The sequence below is a fragment of the Desarmillaria tabescens genome, assembly GCF_030435595.1.
Source record: "Desarmillaria tabescens strain CCBAS 213 chromosome Unknown EV420scaffold_13, whole genome shotgun sequence".
Taxonomy (NCBI): domain Eukaryota; kingdom Fungi; phylum Basidiomycota; class Agaricomycetes; order Agaricales; family Physalacriaceae; genus Desarmillaria; species Desarmillaria tabescens.
The window spans coordinates 136,284-159,493 of record NW_026848312.1 but is presented as its reverse complement, the minus strand read 5'-3'; the positions used below and the strand labels follow the sequence as shown (position 1 = coordinate 159,493).

Here is a 23,210-nt window from a genome sequence, read left to right as displayed (position 1 = left end):
TCCCTTTGTTCTGTTGACTGCTTTATGATACGTTATATCCGCCGTAATATTCGCTCTTGTTGTTTCCTTCATGCGTATGCCGTCAGTCACTAGTGAAATCTCAGAATACATACCTAATCATATGATAGATACTTATTGTCTCTAAGGGGATTCATTCCAGCGGAGGACCGACAAAGACGAGCATGTTAGTCTTCTGATTGACTCCCGTCCTTCTAGAATCCAGGACAGCTACGTCGGATGACTCCACCAAATATTGAAATCTTCGTATCTGTATCTGATACTTCTCGAGACAACGAGGAAATTCTTGGTATGGCTGTACTTGTCATACAGCAGGCTCGGGGGTAAATTTTTTTTCATCACTAGAAGTCGCAAAGGGCCACTTTCTGCGCAGCTTCTCGATGAAACGCTCTGATGGGTAACAGCAGAACGAGAACTCGTTCATTCTAGATGTCAATCGGAATCACTGATATGTGGCGCATTTCATTTAGATACACAAAGGGGGCAGTTAGCAGCGGGATGTTCCCAGTACAAATGACAACAAGTGTGAGCTAGGGCGTAAGATCTACGGATAGCAAGTTCGGCCTCGATCGGTGTCCGCCCTAGAAAAGCGTCGCCATCTAAGCGGTTCATTGCTGCAGCACCAAGTTCCTGATCTGTTGTTTTTGGCCGTTTCTATGATTCGAGAGTAAATAAGAAACGTGCAAACCTAATCGCCGTGATTTTTGCTTTGAGAATAGTGAAGACATGACCACGAACCAAAGAGACTCGCGAAATGCCGGAATAGCTGGGGCCTGCGTGGCATGTCACAGTCGTGATATGTGACTCCTTGCCCTCCTTACTGGCTGCTCACCTCCGCTCACTTGACTTCAACCTTTCTCGACTTCACCGTTGCCCACGATGGACCGACTGGAATCTTTGGGGAACACGCTCTCCCAGATTACGATGTACGATATCAAGACCATGTATAATCAGGTCTGTCCTGTCGTTGTTTGCATCGGGGCCACTTGCTGACAACCGCCCTTCATTGCAAATGTTTTCAGGCCAAAAATGTCGTGTTAAACGTCAGCGAAATAGAGGCGAAGGTCAGAGAAGCTACCAATGATGATCCTTGGTGAGTAGTCGGTCCGATATGGATATCCATCTCGGCTTTGCCGCAACCCAAACGCTATATCCTAATACACTTTTTCCTATTATAAGGGGTGCAAGTTCTACGCTGATGCAAGATATTGCCAACAGGTACGTATCATCGTAATTTCTGACTTGTTCTTCTGACCACGGCAACGGTAGAACCTTCAACTAGTCAGTGATATTCACCTTGCTTCCGAAACATCTTGAACTCTTCAAATAGTCCAGATTTCAACGAAATAATGCCTAGTATATACTCGAAGTATATGGAAAAGGAGGCCAGGCAATGGAGGCAGATTTACAAGGCGTGTCATATGCTTCATTCTAAGGCTAATATTCTTACTGTGATGCAGGCTCTTCAACTCTTAGAATACCTTATTAAACATGGCTCAGAGCGTGTCGTGGATGATGCACGGGCCCATATTTCTACGATTAAAATGCTAAGGAACTTCCACTACATTGATGACAAGGGCAAGGATGAAGGTATCAATGGTGCGCGTCCTTCTAAATGCCTTCTCAGCATTCTGACATCAGGATTATAGTGCGGAATCGTTCGAAAGAGATCGTAGAGCTTCTTTCCGACGTGGAAAAGATCAGGGCGGAACGTCGAAAAGCGAAGGCGAACAAACACAAATACATCGGTACAGGGAATGACGGACTTAGCTTCTCTAGTGGAGGTAGTCGATATGGCGGATTTGGTAGCGACTCGCTGGGAGGCGGTAGTTACAGCGGTAGCGCGAGTTTTAGTAATGGTACGTGGCGTCCTTGTTTCGCGATGTGCAGATGCAAACCATTCTGTAGACTATAATGGCTCATACAGTGGCTCCAGCGGTTCTGGATTTAGGGACGACTCCCGCCGTGGATACGAAGAGTACAATGCAGGTGACGACGAGACCGTAACCACTTCCCCGAACCGGTCCAGCAGTATGGGATCTACGCGTGCCCCTACTCGAAAGCCAACTGCACCTCTTCCCGCCTCTGAGCCAGTCGCAGAAGTAGACCTTCTTGGCGGCTTAGATGATGATGCCTTTGCCTCGGCCCCTGCATCACAAGCAAAGACGACTAGTACATTTGCCACGGATAAGGCGTTACCAGCTGTCTCTCAACCTAATGTTAGCATAGATGGTGCGTATTCAGCTATCAGTTTTTTTTGTCCAATTCACGAGCTCATGGTACAGACGACGAATTTGCGGATTTCCAGGCGGCTCCTTCGACGCCGGCTTCCACCGTAGCAACCTCTCCAACAGTCGCTCCCATGAATGCCAAGCTCAATCTCATGGAAATGCTTAATTCTTCTCCCACAAGTTCTGCGCAAGCTGCACGTTCGACCAGCACAAACTTCATGCCAACTTCGGTGCAGCCACAACCAATAGGGATGGGGATAGGCTCAAGTTTCAATATGGGCATGAGCGGAAGTGGACACAAACCTTCTCCGTCACTGTCTACTTCGGTGTCTCCTCCGTTGCAGCCTCAGCAACCAAAGACTAACCTTTTCGGAGGGTCAACTGTCATGAGCCCCACGACAGCCGCCTCGTCTTTCTCTGCAGTCCCGATGCGACCCACTCCTCCGTCCATGTCGTCCACAACATCTGTCTCGTCGACAACACCAAAGCCTGCCCCAAGTGCTAATTTTGACGACTTGTGGTCGATGACCTTGGGTGGCGGCTTGGGAGCGAAACCAGCCACGCCTGTAGCTGCAGGCGGTGGGAAATCGATGAAGGATCTTGAGAAGGAGAAGGCTAGTGCCGGCTTGTGGGGCGGAGCTACGTCTAAGCCACCAATGGGCACTCAATCTTTTGGGTCCTTCGGCTCCGCTACGACTCCGGCCAACAATGCGTCCACTAGTGGTGCGGATGATTTGCTACTGTGATCTCTTTGTTTATTGGGATTTTCTACTCTCTTCTTAAAACTGCCTTGGTGGATAATTATGGAGATCTTTGAAGACATTATTCAATCGCAATAGATTCTGTCGGACATCGTCAAGTTCCCGGGACAAGCGCATGTTCTCTCAATATACCTCCATCCATTTCCGTGCATCCGAGGAACGAGATCCCTCCATGTAATTGCATGACGGTAAGATTGTGTCAAGCCGGGGATCCGAACTAGTACGGCCGGAGCATGAGGTTGGGTGTTATTCCGTGATTTCTCCGACATGCTCGTCCAGAAAGTCTAAGTATTCCACAACTTGTTTAAGTACTTCGTCCTTCCAGCTTCCAGGACCATGAAACGTCATACTATCTTCCTCTCCTTTAAATTCACGGTAACACACTTCGAACTTACCCGTTCACTTTGAAAACTGTTAACTTTAGGACTATATCTTTGAGAATAGGCATGCTTCTACACAAACAACTTACCTTCAGAAGGGTAAGTTTCAACCCGAGCCTATAGACGAATCCTAATGCTTTTGCCCCTAGTCTGTCTTTCTATCACTTACCGATAACAGATCGCTGCATCATTTGAGAGCCGGTCCGGATCTATGACGGAAGGTTTTTCTCATGTCCAGGCCACTCTCACATACCAGGCACTTGGCTTCTCCGGCCTATCACGTATCCAAGTGCAATTTATGACTTGTCAGCATAGCCGTATCCCGTCGGATAACTGAACCCCATGGGCTCGTTCATTAAATGACGTCCCTTCCCATCAGCTCTCTTCCCCTCGTTCAACCAACATCTCCCGTAGGTCTTCCGTTATAGTCATTAGATCCCGGGTCCTGACCACAACCGTTATAGTGACTATGCCTCTTTCTAGGCCCAACAGTGCCAGTACGGTCAGCGACAGCAACGAGAAGCACTTAAAGCATCATGATTCCCCCAAAGCATCCTTTTTTTCTTTCCCTCGTCGCAAGAGAGCACTACCTGACGAGGACACCATTGACGAGAAAGGCGAGACAGTAGTGTCAAGAGTCTTCGATCAGGAAATCGTTCCTGTATCCTTCATTGACTTGTTTCGGTGCGTGTTCAAAGCGTGTTCTGTTAATGTAGTCTCATTATTTCACCCAGGTATGCTACCTTTCACGAGAAGGCACTTAATATCCTTGGTGTCTTTGCAGCCGCAGCCGCGGGTACAGCCCAGGTGCGCATTTTGTTCCCTCCTGGACAAGGAAAGCTGCTTATGACGCGTTAGCCCTTAATGACGCTTCTGTTCGGAAGGCTTGTGCAAGACTTTACGGATTTCGCGACGACGCTCTATCTAATCGAAGCAGGCGATGAGGATGCAGCAGCTCGTTTTAACTCTGTTGCCGCCTCTTTCCGAGCCGCAGCGGCTGCTAATGCAAGCTACCTTGTCTACATCGGTAAGGAACCCGATGTGAGTATCGTCATAAGCTAACACATATCTAGGGATTGGAATGTTTGCCTGCACTTACGTATACATGTTGACGTGGGTGTACACAGCTGAAGCCATTGCGAAACGGATACGAGAGCACTATTTGGAAGCCACCTTGCGCCAGGACATTGCCTATTTTGATAATGTGGGAGCGGGAGAGATTGCTACGCGTATCCAGACCGATACAGGCGAGTTTTTTGTTACTGGCTGTATTTAGGTACTAATAAATGGGATCGTCAGACCTTGCTCAGAAAGGAATCGGTGAGAAGGTCCCGACAGCTGTCACTTGCGTCGCAGCATTTACCTGTGGTATGCATGTTTTACGTCGCTGTCAAGACTCGCTAAATGTTGGTCCAGGTTTCATTCTCGCCTACGCGCGAAGTTGGAAATTAGCCCTTGCGATGTCTTCTATTATCCCCGTCATTGTACGCCGTCGCCTCCTCTATGTGACAAGTACTTACAGCGGAGCAGGTCGTTACTGGCGCAGTCTTGAATATTCACCTGTCGCGGAATATCTCGTAACTGGACTTCCTTTTTATAATTCACTCCATTCTGAATCTTATTGATGGCAGACAAATACTTCGTTTCGTTGCAGAAGGAGGTAACTAACATTCCGATATGATTGAATTACGCAATCATTCATGGTCTTTCGTGCAACAGGGTCGGTTGCCGAGGAAGTCATATCCTCCGTCAGGACAGTCCACGCGTTTGGTGTTCAGGGCACTCTCGCGCAAGTATACAACATCTATCTAGTCAAGTCTCATGCCATTGGGATGAATACGGCCATGTGGGTTGGGTTATGCATTGCTATCATTCTCTTTACGGTTTATGCTGCCTATGCGCTAGGTGAGTTGTTTTTACAATTCGTAAGTTCTTACTGACGGTTGTAAAATGGAAGCATTCTACTTTGGGACAACTCTCATAATCTCCGGGGATTTAAATGCAGGTACATCCCTGCGTTGGGTATTCAGATTCGAGACTCACGGGACCTAGGAACCATCGTGAACGTAATTTTCGCTATCCTGATTGGCTCCTTTTCTCTGGCCATCCTGTCCCCACAGTTACAAGGCAGGTCACTTGAAACAGGTGCTTTCCTATTCGTTTAACATACTTCGTTGTTGTTAGCCATCGATGAGGCTCGTGGAGCTGCGGCCAAACTCTACGCTACCATTGCCCGTGTACCCCCCATTGATGCGTACAGTGAGGAAGGATTACGGCCGGAGACTGTCGTTGGACAACTCGATCTTGAAGACATCCACTTCAATTATCCGTCTCGGCCGACAGTTCCGGTTGTGAAAGGCATAAGTGTACATTTTAATGCCGGGAAAACCACAGCACTAGTAGGATCTTCCGGCTCTGGAAAGTCGACGCTCATAGCCCTAGTGGAACGATTTTATGATCCGTCTAGCGGTGTCGTAAAGCTGGACGGACAGAATGTGAAAGACCTCAATATAAAGTGGCTTCGTTCTCAGATTGGCTTAGTCTCCCAGGAGCCTACGTTGTTTGATGCTACTATATGGGTCAGTCATCAGTCTTTCATTGTCATACCACTGCCTAATGTATTACAGGAAAATGTCGCACATGGTTTAATTAATACGAAATATGAGGATCTTCCAAAGGAAGAGAAAATGAAGATAATCAAGGAGGCCTGCACTATGTCCAATGCTGACTCTTTCATTTCTAAACTTCCTGATGGATACGAGACGGTTGTAGGAGAACGGGCAATTCTTCTCTCTGGCGGTCAGAAACAGCGTATTGCTATTGCTCGTGCTATTGTCTCTGACCCCAAGATATTACTCCTCGACGAAGGTAGATGTCTTTGCGCCCTTGTTGTTCATCACTGACCTAATGTTTCTGTCTGAAGCTACTAGTGCCCTCGATACCCAAAGTGAAGGTATCGTTCAAGACGCCTTGGACAAAGTCGCAGCAGGCCGGACAACCATTACTGTTGCTCACCGTTTAAGCACCATTAAGGATGCAGACACTATATATGTTATGGGTGATGGGGTTGGTGTTCTCTCACCTTATACGGTCTTTAACTGGCTGTCTAACCTTTTTTGTCGCAGCATGTGATCGAAGGCAAGTCTCATGCACACTTGGGGCCGATAAGCTCACTGGTATATGCCTCTAGAGGGCACCCACAATTCACTCTTGAATAATCCGGACGGCGCGTACTATAAGTTGGTGCAAGCACAGAAGATCAGGGAAGGCGAAGACGTTGCTACTACCGAAGCCAATGACTCAGACATTAGCACGGTGGACGAGAAGGAGCCGGACGACTTCGTTCCCCTTGACAGAACCAAGACACACCAGTCCATAGCCAGTCAGGCTCTCGAGCAGCGGATGAAGGAACGACAAGAGACTCGCAAACGAAAATACTCAATATACCAACTTTTCATGCGCATGCTTCTTCTTAATCGGTGAGTAGGGGGCCTCTCGTTGTTAATCCACTGCGTCTAAGCTTTCCCAATAGAGAGAGTTGGAACCGAATGATTGGAGGTGCGATTGCTGCAATCAGTGCGTTCGGATTTTTGCTTCCATATCCGACGTAAATGTTTATATTTTATAGTGACTGGGGCCATTTACCCAAGTTATGGTATCGTCTTCGGTGAGTATGTCCTGTATATGCGCGAAGATGCTTGACATTTTTTCAGCCTATGCCCTCGACGGATTCTCACAACCAGATAACCATGTAAAGCGTCAGAAAGGCGATAGGAACGCTCTATGGTTCGGCTTATAGCTTTTCCCCCAAATTTGCTGCCAACTGATAACTTCAGGCTGTTTATAATGTCGTTAATTGTACGGCACTTTCATAGCTTTCATGTTTGTCCTCACTCCATCTGCAGGCAATTGTGACCACAATGGTCCAGAACTGGAATTTCGTTGCGGCGGCAACAACGCTAATGGCAAGACTACGTTTCGCCATGTTCACCTCCATCCTGAGGCAAGACAGTACGGCTTATCTTCTGCATGTCAATTAGCTCGGTATCTGAGACTTGTCATTAGTTGAATTCTTTGATGAGGCGGAACACAGTGTTAGCATGCATTCTGAGGAATATCTATATTTTGCTGATTTTAAGCCGGCTCATAGACTGGAAGTCTTGTTTCGAGCCTTAGTGACGATCCTCAGAAAGTCAATGGGCTGGCAGGTATGGCTTGCTTGATGACTTCCTTTTCCTTATACTAACGTTTTGCGCCTCGCTTCACAGGCATGATTCTCGCAACGTACGTCGATGTATAATTAAGTGTGGGCTCTGATTCAGATACTGTTTAGTCTGCTACAATCTATATCGACGCTCGTTGTTGGTTATATTATTGGTTTGTCCTTTACGTGGAAGATCGGCCTTGTCGGTATTGGTAAGCTACACATCGCCGCTCGTACCAACGAAGTGCGACTAACGTTTAGATACTAGCTTGCACCCCGTTGGTTATAGTCTCCGGGTACATCCGACTTGTGAGTGCCAGCTTAAGTGTCGTTTTTGTCCTTGTCTTATTGGCATGCAGCGTGTGGTAGTTGTGAAAGACAAGTATAATAAGAAGGCACACGAGGAATCCGCTCAATTGGCCTGTGAAGCTGCTGGTGCCATTCGAACGGTAGCCTCCTTGACGAGGGAAAAGGATTGTCTTCGCATGTACAGTCAAAGCTTGGAGAAGCCCCTTCAGGTAGCCAACAAGACGTCGGTCTGGAGCGGCATGATGTATGCGTTTGCTCAGTCAGTTTCCTTCTGGGTCATTGCTCTAGTCTTCTGGTTCGGGGCCAGGCTTGTGTCTGAGTTGGAGATTACCTCAACAGAGTTCTTCGTCGGTCTGATGGTACGTTTCAAGGTAATTCTCATCTTGTGAACTTATACAATTGCTCTTGCAGAGTACAACCTTTGCTGTTATTCAAGCTGGTAATATGTTCCAGCATGCTCCTGACATGAGGTATGATATCTTGGAAGACGTACTGTAAGTTGACCTAACCAACTCTGTAGTGAGGCCAAGGAGGCTTCGGAGGGTATTGTTCAGATATTCGACAGCATACCAGAAATCGATGCCCAATCTCCAGAAGGCAAACCTGTCAAGCGTGAAGAAACCATAGGCCATATTCGTTTCGAAGGTGTTCACTTCAGGTGTGTAACCCTGATGCCATGTAGTCAGCTCGTTGAGTGATATTCGTGCTAGATATCCCACTCGACCCGGAGTCAGGGTTCTTAGGGATTTGAACCTTGATATCAAGCAAGGCACCTATGTAGCCCTCGTCGGCCAGAGCGGATGCGGTAAATCGACGACGTGGGTGCGGATTTACTGCTTCTATTCTTGTCATACTTAATATTCTTATCTACTCCAGGATCCAGCTTGTAGAGCGTTTCTACGACCCTTTGGTTGGCAGAGTAACAGTATGTCATTCTCATTGAGCCTAAGAAGTGAGCGACGTACTTACCAGGTTCCATTTCTCAGCTGGATGGAAAGGACGTTTCAGATCTCAATGTGGCGCAGTATCGGCAGCTTATTTCCTTGGTGTCTCAAGAGCCGACGCTGTACTCTGGTAGGGTTTTCATTGCTCGCCTTTCTGAGTATTTCCTCAATCCACTATAGGTACGGTCCGCTTCAACATCCTTCTTGGAGCTATCAGGCCGCACGAGGAAGTGACACAGGAGGAGATAGAGGATGCCTGCCGCAATGCCAACATCTTGGAGTTCATTGAAAGCCTTCCTCAGTACGTCGCCACGCGACATCTTTCAATCCGTGTCTGATTCATGGGGATCCGTAGGAAATTTGAGACTGAGGTTGGCGGTAAAGGATCCCAGCTTTCAGGAGGCCAGAAACGTACGTTACTCGGTGCCCCTAACTTGTTTTCGATTGACCGGTGTCTCTAAGAACGTATCGCCATCGCACGGGCTCTCCTTCGGGACCCAAAAGTCCTTCTGTTGGATGAAGCGACATCAGCACTTGACTCGAGCTCCGAAAAAGTCGTTCAAGCCGCATTGGATCAAGCCGCCAAAGGTCGGACAACAATTGCCATTGCTCATCGGTTGTCGACGATCCAAAACGCCGACTGCATGTAAGTGTTATCATCAGTCAATTGTTTTATATCAATTGCTGATGTCTCTGAAGATATTTCATCAAAGATGGAGGCGTAAGCGAGTCGGGAACTCACGACCAACTGATTGCACAAAAAGGCGATTATTACGAGTTTGTGCAGATGCAAGCACTGAGTAAGAGGGTTTAAGAACTGCTTGTATCATTACGTTTATTTCAGAGGAGAGAACAACGCGGTATATTGTGCTCGTGGATGTCTTGTTCTTACATACCAATTAGTTAGTTTTGTATAGCCTGTATTAATGCAACAAAATGGATGGAATTCACACTCATCGCGAATTTAATAATGGATTACATATGGAACAAAGGCAACGAACTTTCAAATCAGCTTCATACGTGTATTATTGCTATCTCAACAGTATCCCCGGAGTTTCACCATCTGGCCGCTTCTGCCCTTGATTCCCCTCTCCTTCGCTTCTTCGGTACCTGTCAGCTTTTCTCGTGCTTCTGTACAGGCTCTGTAATACCTAGTGAACGGTGGTGACACTTCACGAGTCGCCGTACAAGTATAGCGCAGTCACGAGATCCAATCGGAAAGAGACAAGCACGGAAGGCGGAGATTCCTCTTTTGTCTCCCTTCGAATTCCATCTAAACACCGTCCCCATTCTCTATCATGCATGAAGGACTCGACTGCACAGGATCACGGAAAATTTCGAGAGCCAGGGTGGCGAGGATCCTTTTGTACCTGGCAGCTATAAAAGACAAGCATCTCGCTTCTTCATCTTGACTTTTTACCACCATGTCCTATCGCCTCTCGTTACTTCTATTTGCTGCCTCACACGTAGTAGCTCTATGGCCAATACCACAGAGTATCACAACGGGCTCTACTCAGCTACAACTCTCCCCTTCATTTGATATTTCGCTCTCTGGCATCAAATCTCCACCTAGTGACCTCAACGAAGCTATCTCGCGTACAAAACATTATCTGTTCAACGACAAGCTACAACGTCTGGTAGAAGGACGCGGAGCTGCTGACGCAGACGCTATCAAGAGCGCCAGCCGTCTCACAAAGCTAAACCTCGTCTTTCAAGGAGCAAACGCGTCGAGTATTTCGGATGAAGCGGTGGCGGAACTTGAAAATCGCGTGGACAGCTATACTCTCACAGTTCCTGCTGACGGGGGGGACGCCACTGTCACGGCCAATTCAACGCTGGGACTTTTCCGCGGGCTTACGACGTTCAGCCAGCTATGGTATGACTGGGAGGGTATAACTTACACTCCCGAAGCACCAGTTGACATCGTCGATTCCCCAGCATACGTGAGTATTGACGTTTTCTGGTGAACAATCTTTAACTTGGTAATCTTTAGCCATACCGAGGATTCATGCTTGATACTGCAAGAAACTTGTGCGTTAGATCCTTTGAATGTCGTCTAACACTGACGATTCGTTTCTCAGTTTCCCTGTCTCCGATATTAAGCGCACTCTGGATGCCATGAGTTGGGTCAAGATGAACACATTCCACTGGCATGTTGTAGACAGCCAAAGCTTCCCTCTCCAAGTTCCTCAGTTCCCCGATATATCCGCCAAGGGTGCCTACTCTTCTTCGTCTGTTTACAGTGCTTCGGATATAAAAGATATCGTTGCATATGCTGCTGCTGTACGTGCTGACCAATCTGATTTACTCTACGCACTCTGACGGTTGTTTAGCGCGGTATCGATGTTTTGGCTGAATTTGACACCCCCGGACATACCGCCAGCATTTCAGAAGCATATCCTGATCACATTGCCTGTGCAGGCGCTACTCCATGGGGCACCTATGCAAATGGTGTGCTTGATTGTTACTTTTGTTCTTAATGAAATTGACAAGTTGGTTAGAACCGCCCGCTGGACAGCTTCGTATCGCATCCAGCGCCACCGTCAACTTCACCACATCTCTCGTCTCTGCCATTTCCTCCATGTTCACCTCCAAGTATTTCTCAACTGGTGGCGATGAAATCAATGCCAACTGCTATACGGACGACGTTGCGACGCAATCTGACTTGTCAGCAAGTGGACAAACGTTCACCGAAGCCTTGTCCTCTTTCACCCAATCCACTCACGGAGCCTTGCGTGCCGCTGGTAAAACTCCCGTGGTATGGGAGGAGATGCTTCTTAACTACAACGTCACCAGCCTTGGGAACGACACTGTTGTAATGGTATGGATCTCATCCGAAAATGTCGCGGCAGTCGCGGAGAAAGGATATAAGCTCGTGCACGCAGCATCTGATTACTTCTACCTTGACTGTGGTGGTGGTGGCTGGCTGGGCGGATCTGTCAATGGGAACAGCTGGTGTGATCCGTTCAAGACGTGGCAAAAGGTATGCTCGTTCTATTTACGTTTCATGTGCTTACCATTCCTCCTTGCTAGGCGTACTCATTCAATCCCACTGCCAACCTGACAGATGAAGAAAGTCAGCTGGTGTTGGGTGGTCAGCATCTCCTCTGGACAGAGCAATCCTCACCGTCAAATCTGGATCCGATTGTCTGGCCTCGAGCGGCGGCGTCAGCGGAGGTCTTTTGGAGTGGTCCTGGACGGAATGGTATTGAGGCACTTCCTAGACTGCACGAAGTCGGTTTCCGCTTCCACCAACGTGGTGTCGCGGCTATTGCTCTCCAGCCGTTATGGTGCGCCCTGAGACCTGGTCTTTGTGATGCTTAACGCTTGTCTTGCTGTCCGAATGTTGCTATCTCTTGATGTCCAGGACTCTTGTAAATGCACTACCTATCATCGTTGTAATTATCGCACCTACGGGTAAATGTATGTTGCCTAGTAGTATGACGCCCTATTTCAGACTACACCGTCGCCCCTTCATCTTCATTTTCCAACGTTGTTCGCAACAAAATGACGGAGCGTTTAAAGTTAAGCTGCAATAATCAAATAAGATCAGGAACGGCTGGGCGCTGTGCCACGTCCAAAAGTAGTAATCACCGCTAAACCTTGACAGGTCTTGTGACGTTTCACGTCATAGTTGTAGGTCCGTATGTTTGCCGGAAATGCTGGAGAGATCTATGGGGCGAAAAGACTTTATACGGAATCACTATCTTATGATACTGTCATGAGCGACGCTATGAAGTGGATCAACTGCTCCGATATCAATGAGATGTCTATTTGGTATCAAATGAACTCGTGGCACATGGCAGTGCATTCTGTACTTCCCACTTCATGATTTAGGTGGACACTGTACAAACTCTATCAATAGAATAAGATAGCTTTTCTTAATAATAAATGCATCTGGGTTGTGACGAGTTCTTCGATTTTCATTAGCGCCTCTGGGTCGAGCGCCAAGCCAATTTTTTTTGCCTGAACGTATGAAGCTCAATGCCGAAACAACAAAAATTCAACTTCCAGAAGTGATACAATGTATTGCGATGTTAGGTGTACGTGCAAATTTCTATAAAACGATATCGATTGAAAGGAGTGTCTATGCAAGAAACATTCGTCTACATGCCGCAGCATGTTTAAACGGTCTAGGTACTTCAATAGCAGTGATAGTGTAAAGAGTTTGAGATGATCAAATGGGAACCTTCAATGCAAGTGCTCAGGCTCGGGTTCCGATATCGTACTAGGCGTGGCGATACCCTTCTCCTCGTCGACCACAGTAGGGATGCCCCTCTCTTGATGTTCCTCATAAGCAGGAAGAGTATCCTTGAGGACGTCTTCCTCCTGCGATCTGAAGATGAGACCTCTCCAAAACGCAAGGGCCGTGAGAATGAAGAGGGCAAGCCAAGTGAAGACCATAAGAATGGCCATGAACATGTGGACGATGAAGAGACCCTCGATATTGAAAATATCTCCCAAGAGACGGGTTGTCGCAATCCAGCCAACGTTAGGGAATGTCAGAGCCCAACCTTATTTCGGGTTGATGGTGAGTGACTTGGTGAAGATGAAAACGACAAAACTTACATCCCAGGATCTCGTTGAGATGCTTGTGAAGCTTGAACCAGTATGGCAGAATGCCGAAAACGAAGAAAAAGACGGCAAGTCCGTAGAGCAACAGGCCGGCAAGGATGCTTCCAGCATACCAGATTTCACCCACGTTCTCAGAAACGTGTCCATGCACAGGGAGGCTTCAATTCGAATTAGAAAGCTAGTAAAAAAGGGAAAGTGCGGCTTACATTTCTCTAGCGTGATCTGCCAGGTTGATCAAAGCAAGTGCAGTGAATCCAGGAGGACCACAGGCGACGAACGCTCCGTTAGCTTGGTGCCCTTCCAAAAAGCCAGTCTAATAGGAGTGTGAGAATAAATATCACGGAACCTGCGAGGGTTCAAGATTGACGACTTACAGTCATGACTCTGAGAAGAAAGGTGATCAGAATCGCAATAAACAAGAGGAGTGTTACACACCGAATAACATAGATGCAGAGATAGAAGAACGTCATGAAAAACCCGAGGCCTAAAAAGTATTATTCATAACGTGGGTAGCGCACCATGGAACAGACTGACCTTGGAAGAAATACCCAATAAGAAGTACACCCAGAGCTCTTGGGTCGGACGCATCCATTACCCTCAAAACATTGAACGAGACAACGCCAACTAGCATCTATATTATATCTCTGGTTAGACACAGATGGCTTTTCAGGTTAAAAAGCTACCATAGGAAAGATCTAGGATCACAATTAGAAGGCAGTCTAAATAATATTCGAAAGCACTTACCAAGAAGGCATATGCAGGAGTGAAATGCGTCAGATCGTGGGGTTTGTTGAACCAGATGACGATCATCGGGAAGCAAGTTATCAGAGCAAAGACGATATAAACCCTGTACTGGCATGTAGAGAAGGCTGCGATCGCATGGAGAACCACTCACCAGAACAGCGCGTATATGAATTCGGGACCCACATGCCCCGAGGGAACAGCATAATTGATGGTTCCGATAATAATAGTGGCAAAGGAGAGTACCTAACAAAAGGATGAGAATTTGGGCCTAAAACTGAAAGGGGAGAATGCAAACAATCAACGGGACAAAGACGCCTTTGACTGGATCCTGTACTAGTCGCCATGCTTGGCGTGGATACACTGGTTTACGTATCGTGAGTAAGAGAAATCACAGGAGGCTAGATACCCAAACGCACGGATAGCTTGTAGTAAAAGAGTGACTGAGTTGAGAACAAAAAGAGTCATATTTATGAAGTAGAATCCCGTCTCGACTGTCGTCAGGGCATTGGAATGACTCTTCAGACCCGAGAGGGTGACATAGACTGCGCCCGTGCCCATTCCAACGGGGAACTAGAGCCATCAATCAGAACATGTAGCACGCAAGACGCGCCAAAGAAAGACGCTCACCGCCTGCCAGGACCAGCCATGAATACGACGAGCAATTGCGCTGACACTAGGTCGAGTGGCACTATCTGGAGCAGTGCCACCGATCTCAGATTGAGATGAATTCGACATCGCGATGAAAGAAGAGGGGCTTGAGGACGGGGGAAAAAGAGAAAAGTCTATAGTCTAGGAGAAGGAGAAAGGATGAAGAATGAGGAACCAAATGCGCTTTTTAGCGCGAAGAAAAAAAAATCAGGATGAGTGATGGAAAAGAAGCGAGGCCAGCTAGAGTAGGCAGTGCACACGCCTCGGCTTTTAATGATTACAGGGATTAGGAGCCACTAGAAGACACGCAAATCAGGATGGATCGGCTGCGCGTTGCCATTGAAGAGACAATTTGTAACTCTTTTATATTACATAGACTTTGTTCGTTCGCATGGTCATTGTGCCAAATTGGAAAAAAGGACGCTGTTTTGTGGATTCGAAGCTTGATACTGCGAGATGACCGCGCTCGGCGGGTGCACAGAAACCGTGATGGTAAAATGATGCTTGGCTGCTTGGCGTTCTGAAAATAGGCCCCGTCGTTTTTCTTGGCGATGGTGATCTCCGCTTCCGCAAATCTAAACATTTGTGTCGCTCTGGATACAGCCATTGCACTCTTCAAATTCGGGCAGTGAAGGATATCTGTAACAGTAATACACGTTCCATTTACACAAGCGAAGATTAGCATGAGTACACGAGGAGCAACAGGAAGATGACACCTTTCATTAACAATGACGGAGACATTATGACAACTTCGATGTTCCAATCTCGATCGCCAAGATGCGCGTCTAGGTTGGTAATGTACTGGTTCAAACACGTGTAAGTGTCGACCGGCGAAATTTTCTCAGGCAGAGTGGGAGAGAGTAAGTCGCCAAGACTCGGATTAACTTTGAGAAGCTCGGACCAAACCGGTAAAATTCACCTACTACACATACAGCATGGCTCTAGTCCCAGTCTTAGCCATATAATAGCTACCATAGATCTTCGGCCCGGGGACCGCTTCGTTTAATGACCATACGTCGCCTTCAATTTAGCTTTAACATAGTCTCCTGCAGTTATCACTTCGTACTTCATCGGGCGTTTATCAGATACACAACTAGGAATGGGCTGAACGGGGTGACCGACGCCGAGTGAGAGTGTGTAATCACCCGAGAAGGAAGAACACCGCACCTCCAGTTTGACGTCGTAGTCCGTTCCAAAGAAAAGAGGGATGGAGTAACGACGAACGCCACTACGATTGATAGCGCGGTGGACCGTGGACTTGAACACATCATCTAGAATGTCATCAGAGACTGGTAGGGTCGATAAAAAGTGAACCGACTCGTCCAGCGAGCTAATTGGTCGCCAAGGCTGTAACATCTATTGATCGGATTGATAGTCGCGAAAGGCAGGCGCGCTCACTTGATGACCATGGTTCCTAAGGCCGAATGTCAATAACTTCTCATAACAGAGGAACCGCATAAGTTATTACCTGGGATTGGTGGCGCGTCTATCCACTCCTGGTTCGGGTTCAGAACTTGCAGTGCCTGGATTCCCGGTTCTTGCCACAAGATAGTAAAGCACTGAGGCAGAACGTATATCGGGCAAGTCAGCCTTAGGTGAATGAGTCAGTTCTCACCTCCCAGCTGGGTCGCTTGTCAGCTGAAACGGGGATGAAAAGTTTTCGCGAAGCCAGCTCACTCTGTGTGCGCTCCGATGCCAAGAATACGTCCGCCAACTGGGCCCGTCTGCGGAGGGTAATGGAGCATTCTCATTAGGGCTGCTGAGTGCCGTGTCTAATAAATTGAGTGGTTATAGCGGCCATGCGTTGCAGAATATATATGTTCAAATCTACCTTATCCTCGAAAAAATTCTCAGGCAAATCAAGTGCGAGAGCAAAAAGAGGGAACAAATTTTTTCCCAGGTTTACAGCAGCATGACTAAAACATCCCGTAAGAATAAGGTTTCCGAGTTATATGGATGAGAACTCAACTAGTATTGCAACGCTGCTCGGCGAAACTCGGGCAGCTGCGAAGGCCATACGTTTGCGCCGGCCATGACACCATCATGCGATACGTCCTCTTGGCCCTGCGGCTGTGGCTCAGTCTGCTCCAAACCGAACTCGAAGCCTTCATGAAGGTCACCGTCGTTATCGGGGTCATTGTTGCCGCTAAGAAGAGGAGAGTAGCCTTTGAAATTAGTGGATTTTTTATTCTCAATCTGTATGTTAATGTAAGAGAGTCGCCCGATAAGGCGGTTGGAGGTGACTGGCCATCATCTTGTCCTCAAGCGGTAATGAAAAGAAGTCTTTGGAGCGGTCTATGGCCTCTTGGATGGTAGTTTCTGATATTCCGTGGTTCCTTACTACAGCGCTCAGTGGGTTAACGCCTAGATGTAATAGTAATGTAAGCGCACCGTAGAAGAAACCCACATTAACACAGGCATCCCGTACTTTATCCGACAGCGCCTTCTTGATATCTGGGTCCTCAGTCGAGATCATTGACAAGTCGCTGCCAAGCTATCAGACCGCGATTATTCGATTGGAGGTGCGTCGTACATAATAGGGATCTCTTGAAACGGCATGGTGGCCTCGTCAATGGATGCCAAGAGTGTCACTGCGACAAGGAGTAAGATTCGACGTTATATGAGACAACAGCGTTTATGTGGATGTAGTAAGAGCAACTCTCGAGGGGCACACCCAAAAAGGTAATCTCATATATCGACATATTTGCTGATATTTGCACCCAATCTTCAGGAAGTTAGCGATTTGCCTGAAAAAATACAGTTAATATTTTGCAGTAAGTTGCAAGTTCTACAGAACTAGAAAAGACAATATTGGGTACCATCTACCTGACAAGCATACTTGGTGCTTTGCAACCCTACTTATCTACATGGAATATTCGGAGTTTTAATGACGCCGAATCCGGCACAGTTCATTCTCGATTCCGACCACCAGCACCGTATCACCCATTCATCAAGCAACTACTCTTCTTGATCTCACTATGGCGACAAAGTGTGTCTCAATGCTACTCCTCGGAAATGATATATCCCATAGCTTATTGCAGGACATTGGCGACCTGTATCTTCTGCAAGATCATCAAAGGTGAGTACTCGAGCAGTCATCGCATCTCCCCTGATATGAACTCTTATACTAGGTGAAATTCCGAGTTTCAAGCTGCTTGAGACAGATCTATCGTTCGTTTAATTCCCGTTAGCATCATTTGAAGCTACAGCATCGATATCGTTCTTTTGATTTTTAGGTATGCCTTCTTGGACATCGGTCCTCTATCGAAAGGTCATGCCCTCATTATTCCCAAGTGTGCGTATAAACCCGTCCGTATATTTACCGGATATCTAATCTGGACCCCTAGATCACGCAGAGAAACTCCATCAACTTCCCGACGAACATCTTACCGACATCCTGCCGATCGCGAAGCGGATCGCCATTGCGCAGGGCGCTGAGAACTACAATGTTCTCCAAAATAACGGGCGCGTTGCTCACCAGGCATGTTTCAATTGTCTATTCGCACTTAGATTATCTATATTAAAGCTTGACTGACAGGTGGTCGACCACGTTCATTTCCACGTTATCCCCAAGCCCGACAGCGATAAGGAGGGCTTGGTAATTGGCTGGCCAACACAGCAGATTGAGAAGGCCGAACTAACCAAGATCTTTGAGGAGCTCAAGGAAAAGCTTTAAAGTGGAACAATGATGAAAGCAAATGTACGATTAGATGTAATACAACTGATGCACTGAAACATCAGATCACCAAAAAAAATACAGTATTGCTACTACGTGTCCAATTTTGAACACAATCCATCACTTTTCAGTTCTATCGCACGGTATACATTTGCACCACGAGGTCTTTGGATTCATCAGCACCAGTAGAATCCTGTTTCACATAGTGAATCTCGATTTCCAGCTCCCTAGAGTTACTTTCGCTCTTGCGACAATAGAACGTTCCTCGGACCTTGGAACCTGAGGTACCCGTGGGTCAGCCAGGCACTTAAAGCGCGGGAAAGAGCAAACCTTCTTCCACAACGATAGGCTCCCTCAACAAGAAGAGCGCTTGTTTCCAGTGCGTAGGGATACTCTGAGGTCCGGTACTGAAGCTCGTAACCTTTTCTCGGTCTGCCCCCTGGCTTGGCCTCCGCTGCGGCGGCGTTTTCCCACCCACCGGCCATACCTCGGCCAAGACAACCTCGTCCTCTTTGACCACCTTGACTTGCGTACTCGGAGAAACGGGCTTCCCTGTTTTCGTAAAAAACGTATCGAAGTAAAGCACAAACGCCGTTACTTTGGTCCGCCGCTCCGCTCTAGACACGAGCGTGAACGGAGATGAAAAGTTGAGCTGCCGTGTGGATATATTTCCAAGATACAGGTCCTTTATCGTGTACGGAGCACTGATTATCGTCTTGGGGCCAACGACATCGATGATGGCTTCATCGTACATGTCATCGGACATCGCTGATAAATCAAAACCTGTGGTGCTTGAGTAAACACATCACAAATGGGCGCTGAACGCGTTCTTACCGTACACATCGTTCCAAAAGGTGACACGATCTTTTAGGATCTCGCCGGCGTCACAGAGTCCAAGCATCATCTTGCACTGACTAGGTGCCATGATACCACCGGGACGTAAGAAACGATCACGAGCACTTAGGACAGAATCAAGCATTGACTCATACAACAAGGCGTATCCCATCCATTCGGATATTATAATATCGACCTTTTCTGGGATCGTGAGGTCCTCAATCTTGCCGTGAATGACAGTGATGACGTCTTCCATTCCATTCACCTTGATGATCTTTTCTGCCTTGTCGGCGATATCGCTGGCATCGACAGCATAAACACGCTTGGCACCCCCACGCGCAGCAAAGAGTGATAATATACCGGTCCCACAACCGACATCAAGAACCACGGCATCTTCGAAAATACTGGGATTGGTCAAGATGAATTCGGCGTATGTCGAAGTCCGGACTTTGTCTTGAATCATGATTGCATGTATATCTGCAAAGACGGTTAGATTTCTGGGCCGCATCTTTTTCTCAGGCAGCACGTACCATTAGCGCCATAGCTTTCGAAGTAGTGGGTATCATCGTCGCGGGGTCGAGGCTCTGATGTGCTAGGCTCATCGACAAGACTGGAAAGGCCTATCTTCCTAGAAACGAGAGTCCGATACTCGAGGAACTCTTGCTGTGTACGGGCCAGTTTTTTCTTCAGCGCTATGATTCGCCGGTTAGGATCAGAGGTATCTTCATCATCGGAGTCAGACCAGTCATCGGCCTGGATTTCTGAGAATGTCGCTGTTATAGTAGAAGAGAACAAACCAAAAGACCGGAGACGCACGCAGTAACGGATCGTCTTCAACTACCGGAATCAAGTATTGATCTGACTCGAAGAAAGGTTCCGTCCCTGTGAGCGCAGCAACCTGTGCTGCCGGAGTTTTCTTATCATCGGTGAGTCAGAGAATAGATTCAGCAAGCACAGGTGCCGACCTGTTTTCGAATATAGTTGATGAGTCTGATACGACCGTGTGTGTCCAGTGCTTCCGAACATAAGTATTCGCATTTCCGGCACAAAAATAAATTGAGACGACATACAAAGTTTTGCACAGGTTCCGTTCAAATCAAAGCCGTATGTAACATTGTCGTATTTGAGCGCTTCTTCAACGCTAGGAAAAGATTTCTCCTCGAATAAAGACCGACACGGTTGACGAGCAGAATCGGATACCCAATCATCCCACATCTGGTCATCATCGTCTTCGTCGCTGCTGGATTGACTAGGGCCATCTTCATCAACGACATCGGCAGCAGGAAGACGAAAACTCATGTCTGAGGCAAAAAGTTGGTCGGTGGGAGGAAAGTCCCAATTAGGTAACCGGCCCGATTTGGCTGATCGTGCATCCCTGATATCTATTTTTACCTTTTCGTCCCATACCTCCGGTTCAACGGCCAACAATGTTCAGCTGTTGAGCATGCACAGGTCATTGGCGCTTAATAATCGTTAATTGAGAAATTCCTATGCTAATCCCATCCTTGACCTATCGATCCTCTTGTATCTTCATCGGGTTGGTTTTGAAACGCGAAAGGTCGGAGTGGACAATATTTGATACTACGGGGCTATACGAACATCCTCATTTTGGACCACGCCACCAACGCCCTTCAATTTAAAATCTCATGTTTATCTCTCCGGCGATCAACAGGAACAATAAACGCACCCGTACGCGTGTGATCCTGACTCTGACTCATGCCCTAGGCCTACAGCGTGGAAGAATCATATAACAGCTTGAAGTGACGCTCAGAGGTGGCCATTCAAATCACTAGCATAATGGCAGAAACACCACATCCATCTGCGTCCACTACCACTTTACAGTCGACTATCACTGTCACATCAACTTCCCCATTGAACCCTCCTCCCGGCCCAAAGAAAGATTACGCCGCTGCGTTCGGTTCTTTGCAGTCGAGATATGGAACTGGCGGTTATGTACCCAACCCCAAGCCCCTCAGGCTTAAGCCTGCTCCTGCCGCCCCAGTCATACCTGAAGGCACTACCGTGGCGTCGAGCTCCACCCCCGATCGTGGGGTAGACTCAAACGGGACGCAAAGTGGTCAGGCTGGTGAGAGTCAGAAATCAAAGAAGAGGAAGTCTGTTCTCTCTCTATTCAAACGTATGTAATATGTTCATCGGTGGATCTCCTCAGAAGCTCACCGACCACAAGGAAAATAGGAAGGGACGACTCATACAACTTTATGACATTCAATATAATATGATTTTTTTATACATCCGGTAAGCTAACCCCAGCGTCCCGCGGCTATCGCCCGTGACTCATCTATGTCTTCAGTTTTTTGTACGTGAACTAAAGATTGAGGAATAAATTTTGGGATCAAAGTCGGAAGTTGCTACTATATATTTGGTACTAGCTATCAGCCCTTGTATATACTACCCAATAAGCGGAGAACTGTGCAGGACTCTTGCAGGACTCTTTAGTGAACTCGGTACATGAAGAAATACATGCATAGCTCCCATGACTCTTGGATGATTCATACAATAAATCCTCGGCTGCGAATCCTCTCCAAGGCCTGAAGCACCTAGCTGATATACAAACTGATATACATCTACTTGGCGAACCATAGGGTCGAAGGCTCATGAAGATCGAGCATATGGACAATGGCGTCATGGTTTTGGTTAGCGCGGATATTGTGCTGCGGAGTATGCGCGCTCTGGCTCACCATACATACATGAACGACTTTAACATAGAGAAGATACTTGCGCAGACCGATCGCAGTAATAATAGAACTGAAACGAGGCCAGTGAGTCTGAAACTGCGAGCGGAACCAGAATTGCGTCCGAAATCTATGACTCGCATGAGGATGTGGGATGAGTCAACGCGTAGGTCCGAGAGCGCGTATATAACAGTGGAATTTGACCTATGATTGAGTTAGCCAACAGTAGCATCGCTACAGATCACCTTTAATCGTTCAATTCGTCTCTTAGTCGTACAACATACGCGACAATGTCGAAGCATTCAGACTCTACCACCTGCCTTATCCCTAAAGAGGACCCTTCGCCTACGAAGGGAGAAACGAAGTCAACCACATTGCTTTCGTCGTTGTTCAAGAAGAGCGTTCATTCCGGTTAGTCTTGGGTTTCTATCTTGTTGTATTTACGTACATTAAATAATGACGCAGATACTAACGATGATGGTGGAAAGGACGGAGCAGCCCTTGACAAGACGTCAGGTTTTAAAGATCAAGCTCAGAAGAACGGATGGGCCGCACCGACGGCGACGCGTCCATCCTTGGGATGAGGGCCATTTGGATGAGGGAGGACGAGAAAAAAAGGAAAGCTTGTCATAAGCTCTTCATGGTCGCTACAGGAGATGTGTAAGAAGTATGCCGCTATGGCTGTATGAAACTATATATATCGCACCGTTGTTTTCAAATCTTTGATATCCACGATGGAAGACCCATAATCCATAATCCTGATGGTAACAATTTGCATGCGATTGGTTTCAAGAGACATCGAACCTATGCCACCAGGGTAGGCTTCACCGTAACTACACGGTTATTGCCGAATCTTTGCCTTTTGACTCGAATAAAGGGTATGGGGTATGGTCATGCTATTCGCCCTCGGAGAGGGATAAAGTGCAATGATGCGGAAAAGTCTCAGCGACCTTCTCCTCTCTTGCTGAGTTCTCCAATCCAACTGTGATGGTTCGAGAGCGGGATCCGTAGATTGAGCACCATTTATAAGAGATGTGCAAGCTTTGCTCGAAATACTAGCCTTTTTGTCTTTCTCCTTAGGTTGATTCATTTAAGGAGAAGCCTGTCGTTATTTCATCGTTAACTGGGCCACGACGCAGAGAGCCTAAGGGAAGTAGGACGACGGCTCTAGAAGGGTTCGAAGATTCGAGATT

General features: G+C 47.3%; 8 protein-coding genes across 8 annotated transcripts; 5 read left to right on the top strand and 3 right to left on the bottom strand.

Annotated features, from left to right (window-relative positions):
- Positions 1-822: 822 nt before the first annotated feature.
- Positions 823-3,308, top strand: EV420DRAFT_1534391 (uncharacterized protein). The gene is made up of 9 exons (XM_060472795.1): positions 823-972; positions 1,041-1,111; positions 1,198-1,236; positions 1,288-1,299; positions 1,349-1,430; positions 1,479-1,617; positions 1,668-1,877; positions 1,927-2,250; positions 2,304-3,308. The coding sequence occupies exons 1-9, from the start codon at positions 898-900 to the stop codon at positions 2,993-2,995; spliced, it is 1,644 nt and encodes a 547-aa protein (XP_060332124.1). The 5' UTR covers positions 823-897; the 3' UTR covers positions 2,996-3,308.
- A 551-nt stretch (positions 3,309-3,859) lies between these two features.
- Positions 3,860-9,822, top strand: EV420DRAFT_1672678 (ste6-like protein; the record flags this gene model as incomplete). Its single annotated transcript, XM_060479090.1, has 36 exons — positions 3,860-4,074; positions 4,125-4,197; positions 4,249-4,417; positions 4,464-4,658; positions 4,690-4,758; positions 4,807-4,874; positions 4,921-4,967; positions 5,022-5,050; positions 5,110-5,295; positions 5,348-5,395; positions 5,443-5,535; positions 5,575-5,969; positions 6,018-6,258; positions 6,314-6,456; positions 6,516-6,566; positions 6,631-6,869; positions 6,923-6,966; positions 7,019-7,057; positions 7,104-7,176; positions 7,227-7,248; positions 7,296-7,401; positions 7,456-7,484; positions 7,541-7,598; positions 7,659-7,674; positions 7,724-7,806; positions 7,863-7,903; positions 7,954-8,262; positions 8,315-8,373; positions 8,424-8,561; positions 8,614-8,721; positions 8,780-8,828; positions 8,890-8,977; positions 9,028-9,148; positions 9,203-9,258; positions 9,310-9,493; positions 9,547-9,822. 36 exons carry the CDS (start codon positions 3,860-3,862, stop codon positions 9,659-9,661), a joined length of 3,999 nt encoding a protein of 1,332 aa, XP_060332123.1. The 3' UTR covers positions 9,662-9,822.
- Positions 9,823-9,855: 33 nt separating this feature from the next.
- EV420DRAFT_1306817 (N-acetylhexosaminidase) lies at positions 9,856-12,404 on the top strand. The gene is made up of 6 exons (XM_060468502.1): positions 9,856-10,790; positions 10,841-10,878; positions 10,929-11,130; positions 11,181-11,298; positions 11,349-11,830; positions 11,881-12,404. The coding sequence occupies exons 1-6, from the start codon at positions 10,272-10,274 to the stop codon at positions 12,169-12,171; spliced, it is 1,650 nt and encodes a 549-aa protein (XP_060332122.1). The 5' UTR covers positions 9,856-10,271; the 3' UTR covers positions 12,172-12,404.
- Positions 12,405-13,024: 620 nt separating this feature from the next.
- Positions 13,025-15,000, bottom strand: EV420DRAFT_245288 (voltage-dependent anion channel-domain-containing protein). Its single transcript, XM_060481374.1, has 12 exons — positions 14,794-15,000; positions 14,583-14,736; positions 14,462-14,526; positions 14,318-14,409; positions 14,167-14,269; positions 14,106-14,117; positions 13,957-14,053; positions 13,858-13,906; positions 13,797-13,806; positions 13,629-13,735; positions 13,417-13,580; positions 13,025-13,361 (listed from the first exon to the last, which is right to left on the bottom strand). Exons 1-12 carry the CDS (start codon positions 14,899-14,901, stop codon positions 13,039-13,041), a joined length of 1,284 nt encoding a protein of 427 aa, XP_060332121.1. The 5' UTR covers positions 14,902-15,000; the 3' UTR covers positions 13,025-13,038.
- Positions 15,001-15,685: 685 nt separating this feature from the next.
- On the bottom strand, positions 15,686-17,481 carry EV420DRAFT_1628872 (uncharacterized protein). Its single transcript, XM_060476073.1, has 12 exons — positions 17,348-17,481; positions 17,206-17,300; positions 17,063-17,154; positions 16,784-17,010; positions 16,646-16,730; positions 16,492-16,586; positions 16,430-16,436; positions 16,283-16,373; positions 16,213-16,228; positions 16,133-16,161; positions 15,982-16,085; positions 15,686-15,918 (listed from the first exon to the last, which is right to left on the bottom strand). Exons 1-12 carry the CDS (start codon positions 17,371-17,373, stop codon positions 15,817-15,819), a joined length of 969 nt encoding a protein of 322 aa, XP_060332120.1. The 5' UTR covers positions 17,374-17,481; the 3' UTR covers positions 15,686-15,816.
- Positions 17,482-17,599: 118 nt separating this feature from the next.
- EV420DRAFT_245113 (HIT-like domain-containing protein) lies at positions 17,600-18,674 on the top strand. Its single transcript, XM_060481373.1, has 6 exons — positions 17,600-17,893; positions 17,946-17,985; positions 18,051-18,109; positions 18,162-18,295; positions 18,353-18,514; positions 18,575-18,674. Exons 1-5 carry the CDS (start codon positions 17,830-17,832, stop codon positions 18,488-18,490), a joined length of 435 nt encoding a protein of 144 aa, XP_060332119.1. The 5' UTR covers positions 17,600-17,829; the 3' UTR covers positions 18,491-18,514; positions 18,575-18,674.
- On the bottom strand, positions 18,158-20,623 carry EV420DRAFT_1672672 (S-adenosyl-L-methionine-dependent methyltransferase; the record flags this gene model as incomplete). Its single annotated transcript, XM_060479089.1, has 7 exons — positions 18,158-18,769; positions 18,821-19,273; positions 19,325-19,801; positions 19,855-20,085; positions 20,141-20,240; positions 20,290-20,339; positions 20,395-20,623. 7 exons carry the CDS (start codon positions 20,621-20,623, stop codon positions 18,624-18,626), a joined length of 1,686 nt encoding a protein of 561 aa, XP_060332118.1. The 3' UTR covers positions 18,158-18,623.
- A 67-nt stretch (positions 20,624-20,690) lies between these two features.
- Positions 20,691-22,774, top strand: EV420DRAFT_1746983 (uncharacterized protein). Its single transcript, XM_060480180.1, has 6 exons — positions 20,691-21,461; positions 21,586-21,641; positions 21,928-21,978; positions 22,052-22,104; positions 22,289-22,428; positions 22,483-22,774. Exons 1-6 carry the CDS (start codon positions 21,122-21,124, stop codon positions 22,599-22,601), a joined length of 759 nt encoding a protein of 252 aa, XP_060332117.1. The 5' UTR covers positions 20,691-21,121; the 3' UTR covers positions 22,602-22,774.
- Positions 22,775-23,210: the final 436 nt, after the last annotated feature.

Excerpts from the sequence above, each read along its gene's own strand:
- EV420DRAFT_1534391 (XM_060472795.1), top strand. The coding sequence starts at position 898 with ATGGACCGACTGGAATCTTTGGGGAACACGCTCTCCCAGATTACGATG. Across the intron at positions 973-1,040 it reads TCAAGACCATGTATAATCAG|GCCAAAAATGTCGTGTTAAA; the intron begins GTCTGTCCTGTC and ends AAATGTTTTCAG. Across the intron at positions 2,251-2,303 it reads ACCTAATGTTAGCATAGATG|ACGACGAATTTGCGGATTTC; the intron begins GTGCGTATTCAG and ends CTCATGGTACAG.
- EV420DRAFT_1306817 (XM_060468502.1), top strand. The coding sequence starts at position 10,272 with ATGTCCTATCGCCTCTCGTTACTTCTATTTGCTGCCTCACACGTAGTA. Across the intron at positions 10,791-10,840 it reads TCGTCGATTCCCCAGCATAC|CCATACCGAGGATTCATGCT; the intron begins GTGAGTATTGAC and ends GGTAATCTTTAG. Across the intron at positions 10,879-10,928 it reads CTTGATACTGCAAGAAACTT|TTTCCCTGTCTCCGATATTA; the intron begins GTGCGTTAGATC and ends TTCGTTTCTCAG.
- EV420DRAFT_245288 (XM_060481374.1), bottom strand. The coding sequence starts at position 14,901 with ATGTCGAATTCATCTCAATCTGAGATCGGTGGCACTGCTCCAGATAGT. Across the intron at positions 13,581-13,628 it reads GCAGATCACGCTAGAGAAAT|CCTCCCTGTGCATGGACACG; the intron begins GTAAGCCGCACT and ends TTCGAATTGAAG. Across the intron at positions 13,362-13,416 it reads TCTCAACGAGATCCTGGGAT|GTTGGGCTCTGACATTCCCT; the intron begins GTAAGTTTTGTC and ends ACCCGAAATAAG.
- EV420DRAFT_1628872 (XM_060476073.1), bottom strand. The coding sequence starts at position 17,373 with ATGCCGTTTCAAGAGATCCCTATTAT. Across the intron at positions 16,587-16,645 it reads AGAATTTTTTCGAGGATAAG|ACACGGCACTCAGCAGCCCT; the intron begins GTAGATTTGAAC and ends TCAATTTATTAG. Across the intron at positions 15,919-15,981 it reads ACTACGACGTCAAACTGGAG|CCCATTCCTAGTTGTGTATC; the intron begins GTGCGGTGTTCT and ends CACCCCGTTCAG.
- EV420DRAFT_245113 (XM_060481373.1), top strand. The coding sequence starts at position 17,830 with ATGATATATCCCATAGCTTATTGCAGGACATTGGCGACCTGTATCTTC. Across the intron at positions 17,986-18,050 it reads CTGCTTGAGACAGATCTATC|GTATGCCTTCTTGGACATCG; the intron begins GTTCGTTTAATT and ends TTTGATTTTTAG. Across the intron at positions 18,110-18,161 it reads TGCCCTCATTATTCCCAAGT|ATCACGCAGAGAAACTCCAT; the intron begins GTGCGTATAAAC and ends CTGGACCCCTAG.
- EV420DRAFT_1746983 (XM_060480180.1), top strand. The coding sequence starts at position 21,122 with ATGGCAGAAACACCACATCCATCTGCGTCCACTACCACTTTACAGTCG. Across the intron at positions 21,979-22,051 it reads ACAATGGCGTCATGGTTTTG|AGAAGATACTTGCGCAGACC; the intron begins GTTAGCGCGGAT and ends ACTTTAACATAG. Across the intron at positions 22,429-22,482 it reads CAAGAAGAGCGTTCATTCCG|ATACTAACGATGATGGTGGA; the intron begins GTTAGTCTTGGG and ends ATAATGACGCAG.